Below are 25,681 nucleotides of genomic sequence, written 5' to 3'. Positions count from 1 at the left end.
ATTTATTTATTTACATACCTACAGCGCCCTTGCAGGCATTAGTGTAGGGGGGAAAGAAAAAAAGCCAATATGAGTGCACAAATGACATAATACAAATTCAGCTGTAAATTGAAAGGCATGAAACGAGCAGTGAAAAATAAAATGGTACGTATACAAGCAGTTGTCTGGATATTTGCATCACTTTATCACACTAGAGGACACCGGAAATACAGACATGTAAAGTTGAAAGCAGTGCTAAAACCAATTAAAAAAGAATATTCTTCAGGTCCTGGATAAAAGAGGAAGGGGTCCCGTAAACAATTTCTTCAGGTAAACCATTCCACTCATGTACTGTCTTAGGGAAGAAGCTGTTCTTAAATAAGCTTATCCGGCAAGCATATTCACGCACTTTTCGGGAATGTTTCGTTCGTGCAGATACATGTGTTGGTTCCTTTAGATACATATCTTTATCGATGCCTGTTCTAGAGTAAATGATATTATAAAAAAGCGACAAGCGCAGGTATTTTCTTCTCGTTTCAAGCAGCGGCCACCCCAGGTTTTTGGAAATATCGCGAGATCTTTTCGAAAAGTCATAATTACCTGACACAAAGCGAGCAGCACGTGCCTGTACGTGTTCAAGTTTTGCAATGTTGCACTGGGTGGACGGATCCCAAGTACTGCAAGCGTACTCAAGAATGGGACGTACATTTGACAGAAATAATGTTTCTTTTAGCTTAGATGGTGCCTGATTAAAGTTTTGTCTAAGGAAATTTAACATTTGACTAGCCTTGAGAGTTATGTTATGTATATGAGCATTCCATGATAAATTGGCTGAGAACACAACCCCCAAATATTTGTATTCTCTTGCGACCGACAGGCAGGTTCCATGCATGACATAACTGGTAAGCATTGGCTGTTGTTTAGTTGTAAACCTAGCGACTTTGCATTTGGATAAATTAAGAGACATCATCCAGGATTGGCACCACAATAAAATAGGGTCCATGTCGTTCTGTAAATGTTGACAGTCCGCCGCACTAGTGACTTCGCGATAGATACAGCAATAATCCGCGTACAATTGAACACTGCTGTTGGTACGGTCAGTAAGGTCGTTGATATAAATCAAGAAAAGTAGAGGGCCCAAAACTGACCTCTGTGGGACACCAGACAACACAGACACACTGGATGAGCACTCACAGTTCAGAACCACGCATTGTTTTCTCTCAGAGAGGTATGCTTGAATCCATGCTAAGAGAGTGGCCGGTATATTAAGAAGGGATATTTTGTGTAACAGAAGTGCATGACAAACAGAATCAAATGCCTTTCGAAAATCTAAAAATATACAGTCTACCCGCTTACCTAAGTTAATTGAGGCTGCAATATCGTGAGTAAATTCAATTAATTGCGTATCACAAGAAAACCAAGCCCTAAAACCATGCGGCATTGCTGAAGAGAAGTTATTACTGTGCAGATGAATTATGCTAGGCTAGTGTAAATTACATGTTGTAGTGTTTTACATACTACGCTTGTTAATGAAATAGGTCTGTAGTTGCATGTTACGTTCTTGCCACCGCTCTTATGAATCGGAATTATGTTTGCATTTTTCCAGTCGGGGGGTAAAACTTCTTGCTCAAGTAAAAACGGAGCAATAGCTAACGCGCAGTTCTTTAGGACAAAATTTGATATGCCATCTGGACCAGAGGCAGAATGTATATTAATCTTCGGCAGTAAAGACATGATGCCACATTCGGAAAATGATACCTCATTCATTTTTGTTAGGCTGGAAACGCTTTGCGAAACGATGACTGTGGTTGCAGGTTGTGTGAAAGCAGATAAAAAAAAAAATGAATTAAAACTTTCAGCCTTTGCTTTTTTATCGGCACTGTAGTTTGTACCATCAATAACGTCTGGAATAGCCTGCCTGGTATTTTTATTGTTTTTGACGTATTTCCACAATTCCTTTGGGTTGGATTTAAGTTTATCGCCTAGACTGGAATGGTACGTAATATGTGCTCTGCGCATCTCTTTTGCAATGACCCTGCTCAGCTCTTTCATTTGTGAGCGCAACTTTACGTCGGGAAACTGACAATATCTACGAAACAATCTATTTTTTCCGTTTATCAAGGGAAGATTGGCATGGAAGCAATATCTCCTGCTAAAACGTGCGAGATTCAGCCTGAAGTTCTTTCTATTGTGTGAATCTTGAAGCGGTTACATCTGCAATTTCATAGTCTACACTGGAAAGGGGGCAGTAGACACGGCCGGCAAGGAAGCGATGGGTACCAAGGTGGTGATGGACCTGACGGAGCGTTTTGATATTCTTCTCAAGCAGAAAACCAATGTCTACGGAATAGCTCGTCCCGGAAGACAGGATATGCCTCCATTCAGAAAGGTCAATTTGAAAAGAGGCGGGATTGCTGCCTTTCAACGAAGGAAATGTAACACTCCTAAGCACGATTCAATCACCAACAATGCAAGATGTTGTAAACTGCAGGAATGAAAAAGCCCACCATTGCTCTCGACTACAACAACACAATGGGTGGCGTGGACCAGACCAAAATCTGTCATACTATTCATCGCTGCGCAAAGGGCAGAAGGTTTACTACAAGAAACTGTTTTGTCATTTTCTTGATATGGCTATCTTCAATGCTTTTTGCTTGTATATAAGAAGTCAGGCGGAAGACTGAGCCATTTGGATTTCTGCGACTCGTGGAGTTAGTACTTGACAAGTGCCTCCACACTCCGGCCAGAGCGGGAGCCGGTCGCAGATCGGACCGCTCTCTGACACTGCTCCAAGGCCGACACTTTCCGAGAAAAGTTCCGCCAACACCAAAAAAGCAGGAGCCAATACAGAGGTATGCTGCATGCACACTTGCCCATTCCAAGGACGCGGCAAAGAAGACACGCAAGGGAATGCGAAAATGGTGCGAGGATTGCCATGTTGGGCTTTGCGTAACACCATGCTTTGAGATCTACCACACGCAGCTTAACTGTGAAAATCCTGAAATCTTGTTCCTTTTTGGACGGACCAATGTCCCTGCATTTTCCAATGCGTTACCGTATATTACATTGGAAAAATACTTTGAATTTCACTATGTTGTGACCCATTGCCACGCCATGCATTGAGGGAAAGCCGCCCTCCATGCAGCTTTTTGCTTTTTAAATTTTTGCGCAAGCTCTAACCAGAAAACAGTGATGTTGTGTATTTTCAGAATCAGAATTGCATAGAAAAAATTATGAATGCTAAAAAAAATTGGCGATTTTGGTACGTTTTTCTGGAGTTAAATCGGTGGTTAAAGGGTTAAACAAAAGGAATGTGAGAATCAATTCATCTCAAAGTGCATTATGGAGTTTTCAGAATTTCAGGTGAATCACCTGTGTAGCACTGTCAAGAGTGCGTTGATGATGCTGCATAGCATAGTTTCAAACAATATTGAGGAGCATCAAGTAGTAGTAAGTGGTTCTTTATTATAATAGAATAAATTAAAAATAATAAAGGAAGGAAAAGATTTTTGCTGCCCCGGTTTCTGCTATCGAAATAAGCTGAAGCGCCTGAACTGGGGCGGCGGAAATAAAGGGATAGTAAGGAGACAGGTAGGAGAAATCAAAGAGGTGAGCGACAGGGAGAAAGGACAGTTTAGGTTAAGAGGTAAATGAGTATAATACAATATTGTACAATGAGCATAATACAATATTGTACATTGTACATTCCACACAGTATGAGATTGTTGAGGCCCGCCCACGATTGACTTAGCACGTTGGAACACTCGGCACTGCTGGCGAGCCTCCACAGTGTGCATTACGTAAATAAGTAAAAATAAACACGCCAGCCGCATGCGTGCTGTGTCTCTGTCACTAAGAAGAGGTGAAACACACGCGCATGGTGCATTGCAATTGACGGCCGGAGTTGGGTGTCCGGCCGTTATCGTCCGCGATAGCACGCACGGAGCGTTTGGTCACGACGCGCACTACCTGGCGAGGTGAAACAGATGGGCCTCCACACCCGTCTAGTATCAATGTTTGGTTGCCATTATCTTTCTTTGCTTTTAGTATTATTTTATGTGGGCAGCCACCATGGGGCCAACCCTGGCTTTGGTGGAAAATAGCTTGTGTGTTCAGTCAAGAACCCAAAGTTTAGTTGTGTCTTTGGTAGCCCACATGCCTTTCCTCTCTTGGGGACACATGTAAAAGGAGAATCGTATGTACACTAAGAGGTCTTGCTCCATCAGTAGGCTCACATAATTTAAGCTTTAAAGGGGTGCCGTGACGTTCGCCAAACCACTAATTTCATCCGGCCTCTAGGTTCCTTACACCTTCCCGATGCCCCAAAGCCCAATCATAATGGTGAAAACGTAGCGCCTAATATTTTAATCCGTTTCAATAATCAGTGTTTTGGCACTGATGTGAGCGACACACGACGGCAAAGTTTGTTAACGGATATGACGTCCCCTTTTCGCTTGGGCGCTGCTTCGCTGATTGGTTGAGCAGGCACATTAGATTTTACAATCAAGTGTTCTTCAAGTTACTGTGCAGAAAACAAATAAAGGGTGTTTTAGTTCCGCGTGTGTTCTAAATCCCAAGGCAGCTGACAACGTTCAGATCTCGGAGGTTGGCAAAATGGCTGGACAGCCCAAAATCACGTGGCTGATTGTTTCTGCCGACACTCCACAGAGGGCCCAAGTTGTGTCGAGATCGCTCGTGAAGCGCGCTCGCCACAGCCGAGTCCACAGCACTCCACAGCGGGCTTTCGCCAGCAGCCCACTGCCCTGGCAGTTGTCATATAGTCATCCCCAGAAGATGACCTCCTTGCTGGCTCTGTACGTGTACATGGTAGGCTTCGTCTTAGCTTCTGTACGCCACTCCTCCATCTCCATCTCCTTCTTCGCACGGGTTTTCGAACTTTCGCACAAGCATAGCGCTCGAGTGATGCACAGCAGCACCAGCGATAAACGTCAGCGGAACGCCAAAACAGCGTTTCGGCAAGTTCCGCCATAGTGGTGAAATCGTCAGCATAAACAAGGGCTGGAATGAAAAACCCGACACCTCAGCAGTCATGCAACACATGTTGTTACTGTTACCATGGTAACGACGCTGCCAAAAAGTGCGGCTACAGGTTGCGTTGGACAGGCAACCATGGTGGACAGCTTCCGAAACCTGCGTTCCTCATAGGTTCCGCCCAAGTCGGGCGCTGGGCGAGCGAAATGGGAGAGGGGCTCCCTCTCACAGCGGCTCAGACTCGTTGTTCTTTTTTTTCTTGTATTTAGAATTTTATAAACCGAATAATTCTTGTTTCCGAGCGCTGATTTTTGTAATTCTTTTTGAACTGACATCGACACGGTGCAAAGAACCTAGAAGTTGCCTGGAATTAGCGGCCTGACGAACGTCACAGTGTCCCTTTAAGGGGCCTGAGATTTTTGTTTCAAGTATCTAAAGTTGCAATTACAAGTACACCTTAATATGATGCAGTGCTAAATGTAATTTTCTTCATAGATATCAGTACATATGAATAGTATTTTGCAACTATTTCTCTTGCTAACTTAGCGAAAAGTATTAGTATGAGATAAAACATAGGTGAAGGGTACTGATATTCATATTCAGCTAGCAGTGTCCAACTGGTTGTGTGGGTGAAAAAATGTTATCAGTAATGTATTGGTTTTCAAAAGAGTCAAGTCACATTAATCAGGGACTAGAGAAGATGCTCAAATTCAAAGGTCGACTGATCAAATGGGTACAAAATAAAGTTTAAAGCAAAAATAGGCCTTGCGCTTTTGAGTGGCGTGGCAGTGGTGATTTTTTGCGACGTATCCACTCTTGTCAAAGTAGAACTGCTGCAGTATAGTAAGTATGCTGTGGAGTGTACTAATTCATAGCCTCCTTTATACTCTCTGTGCCTGGCTCCTCCTCCGTTGAGAAGTTACGCCGCTGGCTGCCGAGAAATGGCGACAGCGATGTAGGGTCACCCTCGCCAGGCGAGTGCCTGGTGCGCCGTGTTGCAAAGCGGTCTGAATAGCCACGCGCTGTCGCCCTGTCGCTCTCTCGCTGTTTCGTGGACAGTCTTGCAGTGTGCAAGGTCATGCTACTACTTTTCGCTGCTTTCAGGTGCTGCAGGAATACAGCACTGCACCAATGATAAGTGCCAGCTTTGCTTTTTCCTTCCGTCGATCGCTGCGTAGTGTTCAGCTGCTTTGGGGCTTGTGAAAAATAGTGACTGCACAAGAAACTTTGTTTATTAAGCGTCAATACTGCAATAGTAATGTTAGCTATGCACGTGTGCTTTCGGGACTGAAATGCTAATTGCTTCCCTGCTTAGCTCGTCTGCCTAGTGTGTCGGATGTGCTCCTGCGCAGTTTTTTTTTTTTTTTTTTTGCAGTATACGTTAATTACGAAATTTTGTGATAAAATATAAACACAAGCTTTACTTATTGTGAAGATGACTACTTTAAAGTGAGTTACCGTAAAAACCCGCGTATAATACGAGTTTTTTTTCCAACTTTCAGCGTTCCAAATTTCCGCCTCGTATTATTTGCGGATCCCAACCAAAATGTCAAAGTTTTGCGAGAAGTTTTGGTTTCGTTGTTGCCGCGTGGCTACGGCTTGGCTTTGTTATCGATGTGCGGCTACGGCTTGGCTTCGTTGCCCTAACGTGGCCGCACCCCGCAGTGGCCACGACGTCGAGGTGTCGTCTCTTTGTTGTTGAGTCGTCGAGTGCGCACAGCATAAGCGCATGTGCTCTCGTGCAAACCACGGTTCGCGAAAAAGTGCACGCTGTTTTCTTTAAGTGAACGAGCAGGATGCCAGGGTCTCGGAAACAGTACTCGGCTGCTTTTAAGAGAAAGGTGATTTTAGTTGCTGAAAACATCGGCAACAGTGCGGCCGGGAGGCAGTTTGGCGTCACCGAGGGAAGCATTCGCGGATGGCGACGACAGAAAGAAGCCCTTTTCGCGTGCAAGGGAATGCGAAGAAGCTTTCGCGGGCCAAAGAATGGCGCATTCCCGGAAATTGAACTCGCTCTGACGGAGTTCGTACGAGAACAGCGAGCATCGCATCTAGCTGTGAGCGTAGAGCTTATGCAAGCAAAAGCTAGGGAGCTTGCAAGGGAAAAGGGAATTCCGAGCTCCGCCTTCAAAGCAAGCAAGCACTGGATACATCGCTATATGTGCCGTGCTGGATTCTCGCTACGCCGGCGAACCTCGATTTCACAAAAGCTGCCCGAATCCTTCGAAGAGCTGCTGGTGGCTTTTCAGCGCCACGTGATTTGTTTGCGAAAGACCAAAAACTTTCAGCTGGGGCAAATAGGCAATGCTGACCAGACGCCGGTTTACCTGGACATGCCATCGCCCCTCACCGTCCATGAGAAAGGCTCTAAACAAGTTTGTATCCGGTCTACTGGAAACGAGAAGACGCGGGTTACAGTCATGCTATCGTGCACGGCAGACGGCCGCAAGCTCCCGCCCTATGTCATCTTCAAGCGCAAGACAATGCCGAAAGGTGAGGAGCTGCCGAAGAATGTCATCGTGAGATGCCACGAAAAAGGTTGGATGAACGAGGATCTTGTCCTCGACTGGGTGAAGTCAGTGTGGTGCAAACGGCCCGGTGCACTGTTGTCCTTTCCATCCATCCTCGTGCTGGACGCGTTTCGTTGCCATTTGGCCGACTCGGTGAAAAGGCTGCTAAGCGACTGCCGCACAGAACTTGTTGTGATTCCGGGTGGGATGACCTCACAACTTCAGCCTCTCGACGTTTGTGTCAACAAACCCTTCAAGGACGCAGTCAAGCGATGCTACGCGGAATGGATGCGGTCAGGTGAGCCTGCAGTGACGCCGGCCGGGCGGCTGAAGCGAGCATCGCCAGCCACGCTGTGCAAATGGATTGTGGACGCGTGGGCAAGCATCCCAGAGGAGCTTGTGCGCCGTTCGTTTAAGAAGTGCGGCATCTCAAACGCCCTCGATGGCACAGAAGATGAGTACCTGTGGGATGATTTGTCCGACAAAGAAATTTCCGAGGAAAGCGCTGCTGAAGATGAAAGTGATTGAAGTGTGAGGTCCGATTTCAATAAATGTCTTGTTTTTTCTCTCTCGTATTATATGCGGTAAAAACTTTTTTTTTCCATTTCGCGTCTCCAGAATTTCACCTCGTATTATATTCGGGTTCGTATTATACGCGGGTTTTTACGGTAAACCGAATCGTGCAAAGCCTGCATTAGTTTTCCTTGTCAACTAAATCACTGTGTCCCTCTCTAGGACCGGAAACAGCAAAACTCGTACTCAACCGAATTGAGGCCCGTGAAAAAAATGTGTTTATTGCGCATCAGTAATATAATAATAGTATTAAATGTGCACATGTATTTTCTAGACTGCGGTGCTAACTTCCTCCCTGGTTAGCTCGTCTGTGTGTTATGTTACCAGTGCTCCAGCGCAGTATTTTTTGTTTCGCTAACTGCGCAATTCTGTGATGAAATAAAAACACAAGCTTTGCCTATTGTGACGATTACTTTGGAGTGAGCGAAACAGAAAAATGCAACGCGTATATTTGTCTTTCTTGTTTTCCAAGTTAAAAAAACGTTTGTATGACGCGCTGAATTATTTAAAGTAGCAACTGATACCGAAATTGTCCTCCTTACAGATCTCAATGGCATACTGCGATGCAGTTGTTCCAATCATCTGTAAATGAAGCTGGTTTCTGAAGTGCCCTATCTGTGACAGCAGTCACCGTGAACATTTTTTCCTACTTGTGGCAACTATTCATCACACCACTTCTGGCACTCTTGTAGCACAACTGCTGTTGTGAAATGTGTAAATAAATGCTGATGCCTTCCTTCTTAAATTTTGTTTTACCGCAGCGTAGAACATTTTAATTTTTCTATTACCATTGGCGATAGCGGAGCACTCATGCAGTTTTTCGAACCATGCGCAATTTCTTGAAACTGCCTCACATAAAATGTCATAGCGTTGGTGTCATTGCCTAACAAGTATCATGGTCACTTGTTATGCTTAAAGGATGTCAGCCTTACTAGTAAATATGCTGAATATGCACGATTCATGCTTAGGGACAGTTATCCCACGAGCGAATAACAGCGCTCCCGCCCTCGCACCGACGTTCGTACCAGTGCCACCAGTGCGCCTCGGCCCCTATGTCAGTAGCGCGCAACTTTACTTGACGGCGCCGCTGTATTGTTCGCGCGGCGTGTTGACAGGCACAGAGTATAAAGGAGGCTATGACTAATTGCACTCGTTACCTGTGCAGCGAAGTGTTGTGTCCATGCTCTCTTGTACTGTTTTTATGGAAGGATGAAAATCTCATGAAAAAGTTGTTGGGGACACAGTCATATTTTGTCCGGCCGGCTGCGCTGCTGTGGGTGCTTGCCATGCGGTGAAGCGCTCTCCCTTTGTGGAAATTGTGATGCAAATTGTTGGGATGGCCGGCAGCTGAATTCCCAAAGCAGCTCAGGCCAAGATTCAGTTCAGTCCAGCGGCCTAACTTCTGTTTATAGGACCTTTTGCATACCTGCCAAGTTTTTGTAAGGTTCCTGATTTTCAGTGCTTTCTTATGAGTATCGTAGTGCCCACTCTCATTTTGGGTTGGCTAAAAAAAAGGTAGCAGGGTTAGACCCAATAGACGTGCAAAAACTCGAACCCAGCTGGTTTTGTGCCGCGTGCGCCGTCTCATGGCGGGCTATGTACTCCGCAGCACATCTTGCCCGTTCAATAAAGTGCGACTACATTGTCATCGCAATCGTTGACTTTTGGACTAGCCGAGGCTGTTAGTTAGGCTTACTTTGTTGGCAGCGTATTGGCTGCAGGTGCGATTGTGAGATGTCTACATGAAGTACTTTCAAGTGTTCAGGCCAAATATTCAACGGATTTTTTGTGCATACAAAAATACCATAGCAAAGGCGAAAGGTACGCTTTCTGCACCTACTGCCGCTTGATGTGAATATTGCGCATGCCAGTCATCGGGAAATTCTGCTCCATCTCGGTACAAAGAAGAATAAGGATTCAGCGAGCATCGTTGACACCAACAAGAATATTAGTGGGTATTTTAATTGTGAAGGGGACCAAGCCACTATTCATGCCGAGTGTCTCTTGACGGCTTCTCTGATTGAGTAGAAGTAACCATTCAGGAGTGCATAGACGAGCAGGGCACTCTGTTGCCAGTCTTCAGGACATTGATCATACTTTCAAGTATGATAAGCCCTCAAAAATTATATTAGGCATTCTGACTCTCCCATGCAGTAACACAGAGGTTGAAAGAGTGTTTAGCAAAGTCAAGAAGACGTGCACCAGGTTTTGCTCCTCCATGTCAAAAAAAGGCCTAGAACAACTGTTAATTGTCAAATGCAAGGAGTCTGGAGTTTGTCACAATCAGGTGTTCGACAAGGACTTCTGTGGAAGGAACCTCCTCAGTACTGTCCCAACCTTTCACTTCAAATACGTCTTTCTGAAGTTTTGTTTGCGCGACTTTTCAAAACTCTAGTTTTGACTGCTCTGTTTCCATCATTCAAAAGAGATTTTGAGTAATAGAAGCATTTTACTATTTTTCACCGAATCTTAGTATTTTTTGGCACCCTCTATAGTAGATTGAGCCCTGTGGGATTGGCAGGTCTGCTTTTTTGATGGGCCACTGTGCTTTGATGTAAAGCATTGTTTGTTCTGATGGCTATATTTTATATATTGTGTATCCACAGAGAGCAGCCCTGTTGGTTAAACAGGCGGCACAAGAGTTGAAATGGCTGTTGTGTTTTTGCAGGTTTGGCTCAAGACTGCTAAAAAGCTTTCACGGAAAGGGGCTCCTTGGAAACGTCCTCTTCGGCACCCTGATTGTTTTGCAGCCTGCCTAAGTGAGAGTGATGAGCAGCACCATCAAGAGCACGCCACTTGTTTCCTCCCTGTAGTATCCAGTTCAGGTACATAACTGGGCCTCATTAGGTGAAGGTACTTAGAGGGAAATTGACGTGCGCGCTTTGGGAAGCACTACAGAAGATGATCTCGGGAAGCCGGAAAGGGTAAAGAACAACGGCTGCTCTTTTCATGTATGCGCTTGGGGTCGCAAGTTCTAACAGCCCTTTGGCTAAGTTTGATGCATGATGGAGTACAGTTGCCAATTGTTTTTATGGACTTGGCAGGACAATGAATAAAATAATTCAACAGTCCAAAAACCCATCAACATAAGGTGGGACGGGGTCTTGAGAACAGCATGCAAGTGCAGAATAGAATGCTGATTTTAAATATATTTAACTTACGAGCCAATATGGTAATTTCTCGTTAAAGAAAAGCAACATGCTCACATTCCAAAAAGTTCACTGCCCATGCTGAGGAAGTCATTTCTTTGATAAATACCAGTAATTAGTTAAAATTTATTCTGATATGTTTGAAATATATTCTGCACTTGCGTGCTTAGTTAGGGATGTCATTAGAGCTAGATTGTGCTACACTGTAATTCTTGGCTTCTGTCATGCTATGTCGCTGTGCAAAGCAAAATGGTGCCTAGAGGTAGAACCCACGCTTGTTCAATGGGTGGCACCTGTTCGGTTTTAGCCTGTTCTGTGTAGGCCACCTGAGTGGCAATGAAAAGCTTACCATTATTGCAGAACCATGAGCAAATAGCAGAGGCATAACGACTAAAAACTGCACTTTCTGGTGACAAAAGCATTTGTTGGGCGAGTTGGTGTTTTTGATGATCCATAACTACAGCGCAAATGACAGGACAGAGATGAAGGAGGGACACCACACAGCGCTGTGTGGTGTCCCTCCATCTCTGTCCTGTTGTTTGCGCTGTAGATATGGACCATCTGGTGACATGTCATGGCCAAATAGTGCATGGTCCACACAGGCCAGAGACCGCGATGTACTTTCCCTAAAAGGGCTTGACGTTTTTGATGATGGCAGCATCTAAGGGTTAAAAGATGACTTGTCGTGTTGCCTGAAAGGTACTCCAACTCGACGTTCTGCAGCAACGACAGCAGATTTTGAGTCTATCTACAACAGAAATTGTTCAAAAACTGTGCACGTCATCCACGCCTTTTTTTAGGGGCAGGGCAGTTACCAGATATTTTACAGGCAACAGCGAAATTACTCACTAATCATCGTCTCGAGTTGTAGCACAGCAGGCAGCATTTCCCGCCACCTTGAAGGCTTCGATGGCTGAAAAAAGAGCACTGAAAATGTCTCATAGCTGTTGATAGTGGCCGCCACCGGTAGCCACGCTTGCGGCCTCCCCGTTTCTTCTCTTGGACCATCCGTTGGACACAGTGAAATCGTGAATCTCAAGTTTGTATTCCAAGCTTTTTCGCGCAAAATGGTGCCGTCAAAGCTCACACCTGCAGCTCTGGCTTGTTTAAATCATTTTTAAACAGCCTGTCAAGCTGCACGTGTCCCGCTTGCTTTTCATGTCCAAGGATCGGGCGTTTGCTTCGATGTCGCTTCTTTTCGAAACAGTGGAGTTCAGGGTGGATGGTGTGAGTCCCAGTTCTTTTGCGATGCACACCCTCTTACACGTCAGGTTTGCATCTACAGTACGGAGAATGTTCACCTTCTTCTCCAACGAAAGTGCTTTGCGCTTTCTTGATGCCATTACACCACAACACGACGCTACAATAAACAAGTTCTCGTGCATGTGCACCGCGTACGCTGGAGAAGGCAGCTGGTGGTACGAGGCAGCCGCCAACCCACAGCAATTCACGTTATGGATGGAATGGTTGGCGCCAGGTGGGAGATTGAGCGGGCTGAATGCGTGTGAACGCGACCATGGCACATGACGAATCCTTGCGTATTGTGTGGCAAAGCAGGAAAAGCGACAATACTTGACATGTTCACTGATGACGACAGCTGCGCTTTGTCTCACAAGGAAGGATAAAGACACAAAAAAAAAAGATGGTGCAGCCTGCCCGAACACCTTCTGTCTGACGCACGGGCTGCTAGATGTGCCCAATTAAGGCAAACATGGCCACTTGTCACCTAGGCCCGCTTGCGGAGACTATATATCATGCGCCCACAATATAACAGCGTTAATGCATGGAGCTCTATGGGAGTCGTGCCGCGACTCTACCACAAGAATGTAGCAGCCAGGCAAACACAGCACCCTGGAACGCAACAGTGAGGTTCTTCTGTAGTTAGCACTCAAAATGTAGTAGAAAAAAGTAGTGTACACCTCAAGACCCAGTTCCTGGAATTCACCAAGGCAGCTGAAAAAATAAACTAATGCTTTCAAGTTTGCCTGTGGCAATGTTCCATCAGGAGAAAGCCACGGTACATGAAGCATCATAGTCTCAAGCCTTACCATGGGGTTCTTCATGTGCTGCTTATTTTAAATGTAAAAGTTGCTGATAAATTTTTCAGACACAGAAATTTCAGGCACGATTCTCACATCCCAGAGACATGTAACCGAGGCTGAAATTTCCGGTCATAGTCATGTGACTGCACTGCGCATTGTTCTGTGACACGAAAGTCAAATGCTGGAACTGGCACACCTATAGGATTTCTGGGTCCTTTCAACATTGCATGTGGCACTGCTGTGAACACAGGCCTCAATGTGAGGAGTGAGTCACTCTTGCACTGTCAGGTGTGCACCGAGTTGCAGCTCTTTTGATCATCTAAACATAGGAAAAGGAAACGTCCTGATGTAGCAAACTGCCATGAAACACTTTACTGTTGCGATTATAATATTGGCGTTTCACTGCTCCTTTAATTTCGAAGGGTGTGAACAGTAAGGCTTCTTCGAAATTTTTTTTCCTGCGACATCGCAGCTATGTGAAAGTTGATACTGACGGGTCACTTGTCTTAAGAATGTTCTTCTTGTCTCTTTTTTTCGTCGTTGCCACTCAGGCCATCCATGTCTCTCTTCCTGTTGCAGCCTGCGCCTTTTTGCACATCTGCGCCTCATCTCGTATCAAGTGGGCTCAACATGCCAAACAGTGCAGCGCTGTTGAAGGCTGAATTTGTGAATGTATCCAGTGGCTCTGCATCTGACCATAATTACTATTTTGAAAATATAACTAGGGGTGTGCAAGTACAGTGAAAGCTCGATAACTCGAATAATTTGAACTGCACTAGTTTGCTACCATCAAAATGCAAATGCAAAGGTGACAGATGCGCAGCCACCAATATATGCGTTACACCTTAATGTGTTGTTACACTAGTTATTTTAAAAGCAAAAAGACGCGTTGTCTGCCTTCCGTCAAAGTGGTCTCGGCAAGTCCGCACATGGAAAAGGGACACATTATCCAAACACGACTTATATCCAGAGTGCGACCCAGGAACGAAGTACCATCTTTCACATTTTTTTCCTTTCACGTTGATGGTATCTTTGCAGTGTAAACAAGCAGCAAACTACATAAAGCACACGGTAACAAACCACGCGCTGACTGGCTTTTCACCGCTCTCTCCCATGAAACGCTGACTGCAGTACTCTATTTTCCCCTAGTCACACGGAGGGGGCCACTCGTCTCTGCAGGCAGCGCGGTCTTCACACCGCCCCTTCTAGGCACTGAGCAGGAGAAGGAGGAGAAAAAGTTACCCGTGCTTTTCACCAGTGGGACTTGCCCATTTTTGCATTTTTCGGTTCCTCGGCTGTCAGAGAGCCTCTTTCAAAACCGGTGCTTTCGAAAGCGAAAAATTACGATTAACTGATAGGCTGTCACTGCTTCAGGGCTTGAAAAATGAGCCGCTGACATTGTTTTCAAAGGGCGCTTGTTGTGACAGGCTTTGAGACAAAGAAAAAAAGAATGCGGAATTGCTACTTGAAGGCGAGAGGTAAGTGACAGATAGTTTGAGGGACCTGATGCGACACCTTCTTGTGTTGTTAATGCACCGGAGAATAAAGAATAACGTGGGAGCCCCAGTGTTTCTTTCCCTGCTGTTCAGAGACAGGAAGGGTCCAGTCTTCTCGTGAAGAATCAATGATACGTGTGCACACAATGATGAGTGCTCCGGGCACCGGTTGGGGAGCTTCCCTTCTCTTTTTGATGGCTCACTTGAAAGGGGCCCAAACGAAATTAAGCGTTGCCACCCACACAATGAACCAGCGGCTTCAGCAGGGTGACGACTACACAGGATGCTACTGGCGCCACAGTGCCTGTCTTCGGCACGTTTGGGCGTGCTCCCTACAATGGCACAAAATATGCTGCCTTATTCTTTTGGTCCATGCCGACAGCGGCCAGGGGAAGTTAGTTTGCTGCTGCGGCACTGCTGTCTGAAATCAGTGACCTATCTACCTTTAGCTGTTTCTAACGACCTGGGTCATTGACCAAAAGCCGAGGCATGCCATTCTTGCAGCAGTTTTCTCGCCATGAAACGGAACAGCGAGGGAATGCCTGATGACTTTCGATGTAGGCAGGCACAGTTCTCCACAGAAACCTTTGCCTTTGATCTACAGCTTCTGTCCGCAATCCCTAGTTGAGTTATTTGCTCGAGCAAGTGTGCAGTGTTTGAGCTCTGGAAGCAGGATCAGATATGAGAATGCAATTGACACATATTTTTTTAGAGGCTGACACTGTTCCACGATGACAGCTGCGGCGCCGTCAGGGACAAACAGCGGTATGAGGTAATAGAGATGTTTAGTTTAGTTCTACCGCTGACCGGCACTGTCTACCTACTGTGCTTATCACCCTAATGACAATAGATGGCGCCATGTTCCTGTCAACGCAGGGGTCAATCATGGTGTATGTGGCTGATGGCTTGCGGTAGCGGCAGAAAGTAGCAGTGAGCGGTAGCACTAAACTAAGTCTTTATTGTGGTGGCGAGAGTGGTCATAAACCACTAACAAAAAGGGCCATAACTGCCCATCAAAGTCTACCATTTACCACGCAAGTTATACAAAAAAAGTGTGCCATTATTGAATCATTGGAGTTTCTTTTTCCTTGCAATGTGACGGCGGCCAGAACTCTGCAAAAAGAAGAGAGCAACAACCGCCCGTGTGCACGTAAACGCGCGCTCAAATGCAGTGTGGAGGTTTTGCTGGAGTCCCCACAGAGGCCGCTGGCGCACAGAGCGGTGTGGTGTCCCCTGGGCCAAGGTTGTCTCCCCTATAAGAAATCAAATTGTTACGCGGGGAAAACATTTTTTTTTTTTTGCGATAGTCCATTCTTTCACCCATCAAAGCACTTGGTCAGCCGCAATCATGACGTGGGCATTTAGCATTTCAGCATCGTTTGCTTCAAAAGGTATTTGCACTATCACACGCTGCACTGATTGTGCTTTAGTGGATGGCAGCCACCTCAAACGCAGCATGACAAAGCGGACGTACTGAGGCTTGCACAACCCGAGAAGTGCTGGTACTCTGGCAAGTTGCCACCCACCTCCCACTCTCCCTTCCCACTAACTGGCAAACACACTGTAATGTTATCCCTACACAGCATCTTGGAATGCGAGAGCGAGCAACGGAGGGAAGCTTTCTCTAAAGCTTTTTGTTTTCAAATGCTCAGTGACAAAAGTGGGGAGTGGGTTCGTTATACGAGGGAGTCGTTACGTGAGTAAATATTGTCACAGAAGCCAGTGAAACTGGTTCAGCAGGTTTACTTAGGACTAAGTAAAAGCACCGGCAAGATCAGGCATGGAACCGACTGGCGGGCGAGCACCGAGAGCGAAGAAGACGAGCGCGTGCCAGTCTCCCGAGCTCGCCACATGGCGGCGCCAGTACGGTAACATTGCGGCATTGCCCCTCCCGGTGGGAAAGGCATCGTCCCGACATGGACGGATCCGCCCGGTTGAAAAGGCGAGTCATTTCTTCCACAAACATGGCGACTCTCATTAGGCCGCTGTGCTCGGGACTGTAGAGCGAGTTCGGCCATCTCTTTTCTTGTATCGTTGCCGAATGTTGCGAGCAGCTGCCGCCGGAAATCCTGCCAGGTGGAAATGGTAGCCTCATGGTTTTCGAACCACATCTTGGCGGCGTCTTCTAGTGCGAAATAAACATTCTGCAATTTTCGCTCCTCGTCCCACGCATTAAACACAGCGACCCGATCGTAGCTGGTCAGCCAGTCCTCAACGTCTTCGAACTTGTCGCCATGAAACGGTGTGGGCATACGTGGAGTATGGCAGATCAGCTGCTGGGCACTCACGGGAAGCTGAGTGGTGGTCTGAATTGCCGCTGTAGTCATCGTGGTTCGTGGTGGGGAAACGAGGACCACACTCGGGTGCTAAGCCTCTCAAGCGACGGCTCGCCTTGTGCACAGGTGTCGTGTCCACGGTGTGTAGGGCGTAGGGGGCAGCCAGAGGCTCTTCATACATGGGATCTACCCCGCACCTCCACCAAAAATGTCACAGAAGCCAGTGAAGGTTCAGCAGGTTTACTTAGGACTAAGTAAAAGCACCGGCAAGATCAGGCACGGAACCGACTGGCGGGCGAGCACCGAGAGCGAAGAAGACGAGCGCGTGCCAGTCTCCTGAGCTCGCCACATGGCGGCGCCAGTACGGTAACATTGCGGCAATATGTTAAATTTACCATAATCCAAATGTTTCTTGTCAGTTTTTTTAGGCCATTCGATAATTCGAACATCAGGTAATTCAAAATTGTTTCCCGGTCCTGTGAAGTTTGAATTAACAAGCTTTTATTGCATTGATTTTTGAATACGGTTATGGCAAAAAAATGCCTTGAATGAAAAAAAATTGAAAATTAAGATACAGCAAACATTGTTCCTCTTCTTTATTTCAGAATTCACATGGTATTTGCGAATAAAATTAATCTAGAATTGTTCTGAAGTGTATACCCTACTGAAAAATCCAGGATACAGGGTTCTGTATACCCATTTTCTGTACAGGAAGGACCTGCATGAAACTGAGTGGAGCTGTCATACTGCAAGCTATCATTAATTCGGCCTTAAAAGAGTTGAAAAAGTGTCCAAATTAATTGAAAGCTTGAATTATCGAATGAACCAGAAAAACTGCCAAATGGCATTTGCATCACAGCAATTTTATCTGATGCATGATGGCATCTGCATTTGAGATGAAGGCCCTCTTTACTACACAGTAAATGCTACTAGAATGTAGTAAAAAAAGTTGATGCCCATGCTCTCGGTGCGCAGAAAGTAGATGAGGTGGATTGGGAAGCATCAGCCGAGATGCGCTTGGCTGTCGTTATGCTGGTGTGGAAGGCACTGAGAAACTAACTAAGCCCGTAGGAAGCTGTTTGAAAAGAGCGGGCATCGCGCCGGCAAGCTGTTCGACGGCAGAAAATGTGCTACGTGTGAACTAATTTTGAGAATGTTCTCTGCGAGTATGTGCACGTTGTGTGCGGTAAGTGCTCGCGAATGATGCAGTGCCTGTGATACTGCCAAATCCCCCGAAGTACCTCAGCAAGACTTGCAAACTGGAAGCGTCTGCTGCAGGACGAAGAGGGAAGAGAGCCCATGTTCAGCAACAGGTTTACAAGATGAGCTGGAAGGCAATGGTTGCAGCTCACAAAACATTGATGAGGAGAATCACCTTAGGACTCCGGTTGTTACACCGTTTTTAACATTTTGAAGGATATGCAATGACACACCTTGAGGCATGCACTGGAACAGTGTGCTCGGACAGAAAGGTCCTTTTCAGCCTGAGTGAAAGGCAAAATATCTCCTTCATGAAGGAGCTGTAAAAACTGTGCTTGAAGCGGAAGAAGCCCCCCTTCGTGCCTCGGCAATATCTTACCAAATACCTGCTGCAAAAAACTCGTGTCAAGCAGGGAACTTTATATTATCAGTTGCAGGGGCATTGTTTTTTGTATAGCCTAGTATACCTAAAGGTTCCCTGTGTCAAATAGGTTCAGTTATTGGTTTACTAACAAGATTGCGTATTCTTCTATTAATTCCTTATTTTTACATAACATTCTTCCGAAGGCCTCATTTTTGAATCATTTTTTACATTTCCAGATTATATTTAAGTGTCACTTTTGGGCACAACATGCTAGATGCAATCTCACTAGGGTACTGCAGTGTCTCCTTTGTGCCAAGTGATGCCCACTTAGTACATAGCTGCGAGAAAATATGTTACCAAGTCTGAATCCCATCAAGCCACTTGGAAAAGCTGCATTATGTTGTCACTCATTTGCACTTTTTTCCATCCAGGCTGGTTTTGTACTTTGACATGTTCACATAGCATTGTTAGTGGCTTATTCATGGAGCATATCCTTTTCTTCCACAGTCATTCTTAAAAGTGATTCCTTACTTTAACGAAATATTTTCTTGTGATGCTGCTATTGATGTTTGCTTATGGTATGTTGAAAAATACAGACATTATGCGTGGTTGTTAAGTGGTCGTTATTAAGAAAGTTTTTTAATTGCATATATTGTTTTTTTAATTACATCTTCGCTTAAGCAATGAATGCCAACTCCTCATTGGGCCTTTGCAAATGTGTAGAGCTAGGTGAAACTAATTGAGGGACTGCAATATGAAAGGTACAAATACAGTCGAACCCGGTTATATTGAACCCGGATATATTGAATTTTGGTCATATCGAACTCGCGGAATATCCCCTTGAAAATCCCATGTAAAAGTATAGGAAAGCCGCGTCATCGAACTTAATTTCACCGGTCATTCGATATATCGAACTCCGCACCACGCACTGGAAATTGTGCCTTCCTCAAAGATGATATCGCATCACCCTTGGCCGTTTGCCGCGTGACGTTTTCAAGCCACGCGCGGAAGGAATGAGGGGACAGTTCGGGGACGGCTGGTCTGGACAGCGCCGCGCCCATTCCCCAAAGGCGCGCACATCTGCAGTTATCGTTTCTTGCGCGCCAACACATGACGTTTGCAAGCCATGTGCGTGGGTGTGCCCATTCTTTTGCCGAGCTATCTCTCTCCTTCAGCACGTGCTACGCATGCGCCAGGCCAGCTCAGCCCGTTTTCAGACAGACGTCTGACGCTTTCTCCAGCGTGTGTTGCGAACCCTCTGCGCGCGGCGGTTGACGTGGCTATAGCGCCTGCGGAAGAAGCGGCAGCTCTTTTTCTTTTTTTTTGGGAGTCATCCTTCCTTATCGTTGTGCTGTTCGGACGTTAAGAAGCGGCAGGTTCTCTTTTTTTTTTTTTTGGTGGGAGTCGTTTATCCTTGCATGCATGAATCAACGAAAGCACGCTGTCAGCTGCTGCGATCATGACGCCCGCCCCAAGTGCAGCGTGATAAATCGAACCAGGCTTGTGCAATCAAGCCATCACGGGCACTCTGCCAAGTTCGCTCCCCGCCACTGCAGGAGCTATCAAAAGATAAACGCATGCTCCAGCCAGTGTCTGTAGCCACCTAACGGTGGCTGTTGGTAGCAAAGCCTTCTTCGCAACAGGCTCTGGGTACTCGCTGCTTGGCCGACCGTGCTATTCGATTAAGCATTTTGCAATGTCATTTTGCGAGGCCATTATGTTCAAAATACTTTTCTGTGCAAGCTTCTCAGCACTCGTGTCTCGCAGGTGTTCTATCCAGGTGTTGCACAGTGGAAAAGATAGAAAGTGAGAAATTACCCTCAGCGGCCACTTTCTGGTTCTTGCCCTATGAGGATACAGGGTCATAAGGATGACGGGTTTGTCGACTTGTTAAGTTTGGTGTCTTTTGAAACATTCAAAATGGCTTTTTTTATTGCCTTTTTGCACAATAGGCTGCTCGAACTGAGACTCCACAAGCTCACAAAAGGCAGAGGCGGGTTTGAGGCGCTAACATTCGGAAGTGCATGCAAGGACGGTCGTAACAAGGAGGATATCCATTATTTCACAGTAATGGGCCCTTGTTCCAATAAATAAATGCTAATTTTTTGGTCTTCTTAACAGTGAAAAATGACAAAAAACAACAATCACTTGTCACTTTTCAGGTAGGATATAAGTTCACTTTGTGGGAGATGGCACCACTTGATCAATAAAGGGGCTCAGGGGTTTTAAAGCATTTAGAACGATGTGTTTTATTGCCTTTTTGCACAGCATGGTGGACAAAGCTTGCGTCCCTAGACATGGACACGAACGACGCCCAAATGGGTTAATGAAAACCCATACAGATATTACATTGTGGGTATAATCCTTTTAATAATTGAGCATAGTAACAGTAATAGTCTACAAGTTTTTCGGTGCTTGGAAAACAGCCTCCTAGTTATTACATTTTGGCTTTGTACTGATGCACACATTGCCTAAGACTTGTAGCACTTGTCTACATTGGAAAGCCCATTTTTAAACTTTGCCAACAGTTATTGGTGTTTATACGCTGTTGGATAGCCTTCTGTGAAATTTGCAATTATTGACAGGTGGTAGGCTGTGTTTTTGTTTTCTGTGTCTCAGCGCGAACACATACAATCTTCTTGCTGTGAATTTTCGAGCTGGCTGTTTGAAAGTTGGCCTTAATGCAGATCTCCTCATGGATACAAAGGCATGAAAGCCACCCTTAAGCCTGTTTCACATGCAAGCGAAAACGCTAGCGATTTCTGCCGCGGCGGCGCAAAAACCTGCTTGAAGCGGTGGGGGCAGCTTCTGCGGCGCGAGCGGCGAGGTTCGGGAAAGTTGGAATCCCATCGCCGCGAACGAGCGGCAGCACCGCTTGTCAACCAATGAGCGTTGCCACGTGACCAGTGCGAAACTTGGTTTATTTCCTGCTGGAAAAAATGTATATAAACAATAAAAAGTAGTCATGATTTAATTCTTAAAACGCAAGATTTGCATTTATTTATACAAATGTTTAGAAGAAGTGACGAAATCATATTGAAAACTGAGCTTGTTCGTTCTTGCAAGCCATCGAAACCGACTGCGAGCGTGCATTGTTTACTAGCAACGTTGGTTTTCGCAGCGACGAAAATCGCGCTGATGCGACGCGTGTGAAACGAAGCCTCACGAAAAGCTTCGCAGCGCCGCGCCGCTGTTCGCTCAGTTCGCTCAATCACTTGCATGTGAACAGCGCTTTACTGTAGCATCGTAATTGACTATACAAGGAATTCATTGCTGCACTGCACACTTTTCCTTTTTGATGCATTGTGAAGTGTAACCATTACTTCAAAATATATACGCATAATTCTCAAACTTGTCAGAGGTGTAAAAGCTGCACCAAATGTGCCATTTTGATACAGCTGCATATTTCTGCGCCAAGTTGCATCATAAGCGTGAAATTCGATAAATTCGTGCCACGCTGCGCCAGAATGCCCCAACTAGCTGCAAACGTTTTCCATACTCGGGGACAACTTTCTGCTGCTGTGATATGGCCAGTTCACTGGCCTTTTAGTTTTATTTTGAGATGTCATCTAACACCTACTCATATTTTTCTCTCTTCCATCCACCTGCTTCCTTCACTCTTGGAATAGTACAGTTGAGGATGCTTCACCGCACGGGTGAAGCATCCCCATAACGGGCCGCTTGTGACGAGGCACCACTGCTTCGCACTGCGAAAAGGGGCGTGGTGGTACATGTGATTTATTTATTATTTAACAATACTGCCAAGAGCCTAGCAAATGGGCAAAAACATGCATTTTATGTACATGCATACATAAGAAAAGATGAAACAATGAAAAATGAATGAAATAAATAAATGAATGATTTTAGAGCAATAGTGGGTTTTAAGCGCTGCATGCTTTTAATGGATGTGTCTCTTGGAATTTTTTGGTATTTTGTTAGGCCATTCATCATTTTGTTGTCTCGTCGATAGATTCACTTTCGTCAGTTATGGCTTTTGTGTTTGTGCTAATTTAACTTGAGAATTTATTTTGGGAGTCAGCTGGTCAGAAAATGCGTAGCAGCCTTTTGAATTGGCCCAAGACTTTATGGATGCAAAGTCTGCTCTGTGCACAGAATATCCAGAGTCCCCCTTAATCAAGTCATAACCACCGAGTCATCGCAAGCCTCTGCATAAATTAGCTTTCTTATCTGGTTTCCTTTTGTCTTTTGGTCGCTGTTTTTCTTTTTGTCTTTTTTTTTGTTGTGTGTTTGCTTTTGAATCAACAATTAGTTTGTTTCTGTACTGCGTTCGCTTTTAGGCACAGTCACGGCTTCAAATTGATCAATGGCAATGAATTGGTGGCCATGCTCAGGTGGACACCCATGCAGTGTCCGGTCAATGCTACTAGATTACTCTTTCAATTTGCCACGGGTGTCATCCTTCCTTGTCCCACCGAGCGGGAGTGCTCTTGTCGATGTTTGACTGGTGCCTGACAGCCAACGTATGTGCCAGAGATTTCTTTGCTGTGTTGCATGTTGATCACTGACCCTGCGAGTTCTCGCAAGATTTATCTAAACGTGACACAGCTCGTGTTGATGATCATGCGGTGTATGCTTCCGCTGCAACACTATGCAGCGGCGTCTGCGCACCCAACCTGTGCGTCTTCGTGAGGCACTGCCCACGTGAGTTATCCACCCGAAATTCAAGGCCTAGCGATTATGCAATGTCAATGGCACTTCAGAGGCTCTGATGCAATATATTTGCATAAATCACCTATGCTACAGTGTAATGATTGTTTTCTACAATGCACGCATGAAATTAGGCTAATTGGTTGCATAAAATTCAAAACTGCAAACTGAATTTGTTTCGGGAAGGCAGGGACTTATAAAGATCATCTGAATATAATAAAATTAGGAAGAAGCACGAAGGGAGTTGTGCGCAAGGCAACAGGATGCATGTATATTACGACTGTTCAAGGGTTCTGGTGTGTCCTTAAGAATTCAATCACTTTTCTTGATAATGATAAAGATGGAGAGCTAACGCAGTTGTCACCGCTTCGGCGATATATAGGTTGCCTTAATGACTTGAGTTTTTGCTTTTGTTTTCGATAGGACATTTTTTTTTTTTCGGACCGGTAAACAGCTTTTTCTCTCGCCTCTCTTGCAATGCAGCATGAGACTGCTCATAGATGGCTTCTGTTCCAGAGCACGCTTATTAAAACAGTGCCTAGAATTGTCCTATATAGAGCGACAGAAGAATCTGATGATTCTGCTTACATGAGCTAGAATCCTTTATATGGGATAGAACAAAGAAGGATGCCAGAATGATTTCATTTGGCTGTACTGAGAATATGTCGCCACTCACAGATGCTAAGGAGCAAATAAAAGGTGGCTGTAATGAACAAAAAACGTCCCTCTTGTGATTCTAGCTCTTGAAAATGTCAACTGCCAATATAATGATGTTTTCCCATGGATTCAGTATGACATACGTTTCCTATTCCCGCCATTTCTTGAGTTCTCCATCATAGACGGCAAGCTTTCACAAAAGTAAACCTGCATCTTTCTTTAAAAAACCAAACAGTTATCCTAGCCAGTGGTTCTCGGCTTTAGGTTTTGGGGAATGTTTTTCGTGACATTCGATTACTCGTGTTATGTGGCTCGCCGCTGATAGTAATTATGGGCAAAACTGAATTAAAAACAATGCCCGATGCCCTACCAAAGAACATGGACTCGATTCATTTTAAAGCTGCGAATGTAAGACTTCCGTGTACCAATTATCTTAACATCTCCAGCTCATGTGATTGTTCCACAGCTTCAGTGCCACCTTGTTCGCACTCTAATTCTGCTCTTTTTGCAATAATGTGTCTTACTACTACTGCTAAATTGCTTCAGTGCTTCAGCAGACTCTAGGAAATATTCCCCTGAAGTGCAATTATCTGCGTAAATTGCCGTTAAACATGGAGCGCAGGCTTTGCAACAATCATGCGACCAGGCTAACAGTTGAGGAAGCGCCACCTCGCGAGCAGGACTGGAAAGGGGCTGCTTTTCACCGGGGAAGCCCAGTGGAGTTTGCAAATTGACCATGTAATCTAGTAATGTTAGTGTCTGGTGGCTCTTCTGGAGCTACCCTCGCAGGACAAGCTGCGGATTTTGCAGGCAGTAAAACATTGTTTTATGAGTCTTGTGAGCAAGATAAGATCCCGTGATTAAGATTTGCCAAACCGTGCTAGAAGGAAAAAAAAAAATAAAAATGCATATTCTTTAGCTTTTTCCATTTCTCTTTGAAAAATTAAGCTCCTTAGTTTTATGGCTCACACTCTTGTTTCATTTTAGTGTGGTAGCATGGCCTTGCAGTACAAAGTGCTTATTTACAAAAGTAGGTACACGCCTACTGCCGGTGATAGGTAGCCCTTGCTAGATTTCCTTTGGATCACATTCATATGGTCTGGTATTTACATCTCTTCATTTGTTTTGTGCCAGAAGTAAGGTTTCTTTCCTGGCTCCAAAATTTGAATTTGTACTGTGCTGTTCTTTTTTTCCTGCGAGCTACTCCAAATACGGATTTTGCTGCTCCAAAAATTGCTACAAAACCTATTTCAGCTGTTGCACCCCTGATAGTGTGCTAACTTGTTTTTTTTTGCTTTGGTTAGTTTTACAGAAGCCATTTGACTGCTTTGATTTTTTGCAGATGAAGACAATGTAACCTGGAAAGAGCTGCAGACAATGATTGCCAAAATGAAGTTGCCTAATATGCTTTCGCCAATTCCATCTCCTCCACCACCTGACGAATGGGCACAGAAATCATGGGAGCTGCAGGCCACCCCACCTGAGATGTCGGCACCTGGTAGGTTTGAGCAGTTGCATTCTCGTTTGCGTAGAAAGCATGATAAAAAGTCATAAAACCTGATCATTGAGGACTCGCTGCTTGCTGTTGGAGAGTGATGAAGGCAATCTTTGCATTTGAGGCTGCAAAATGTCTAATGAAGTTTCTCCACACAGACCAGGGGGAAAGGAGACGAGTTTCTTCAAGGCAGAAGCTCCCAAGTACCCACAGTTTGACTGTAGGGTCTGCCAGCATGGCCGGAGAGGCCCGTTTTATTCATTCCCTGGCTGTACAGCCT

General features: G+C 45.3%; 1 protein-coding gene across 11 annotated transcripts in view; it reads left to right on the top strand.

Moving 5' to 3' along the window:
- LOC146206983 (uncharacterized) overlaps positions 1–25,681 on the top strand; it is a 229,459-nt gene that overhangs the window by 124,688 nt on the left and 79,090 nt on the right. For all 11 annotated transcript variants that reach the window (XR_014704394.1, XR_014704371.1, XR_014704298.1 and 8 more), the window contains exons 10-11: positions 10,723–10,879; positions 25,249–25,404. Coding sequence is in view for 2 of the 11 variants with exons in the window: in XM_084590907.1 (XP_084447033.1) it covers positions 10,723–10,879; positions 25,249–25,404 (313 nt within the window). In the remaining 9 variants the exon portion in view is untranslated. The remainder of the gene's footprint in view (positions 1–10,722; positions 10,880–25,248; positions 25,405–25,681) is intronic.

Source organism: Amblyomma maculatum, chromosome 1, assembly GCF_055883805.1.
Source record: "Amblyomma maculatum isolate TAMU_Amacu chromosome 1, ASM5588380v1, whole genome shotgun sequence".
NCBI classification, from domain to species: domain Eukaryota; kingdom Metazoa; phylum Arthropoda; class Arachnida; order Ixodida; family Ixodidae; genus Amblyomma; species Amblyomma maculatum.
The sequence above is the reverse complement of the archived record's forward strand: the minus strand, read 5'-3'. Positions and strand labels throughout refer to the sequence as shown.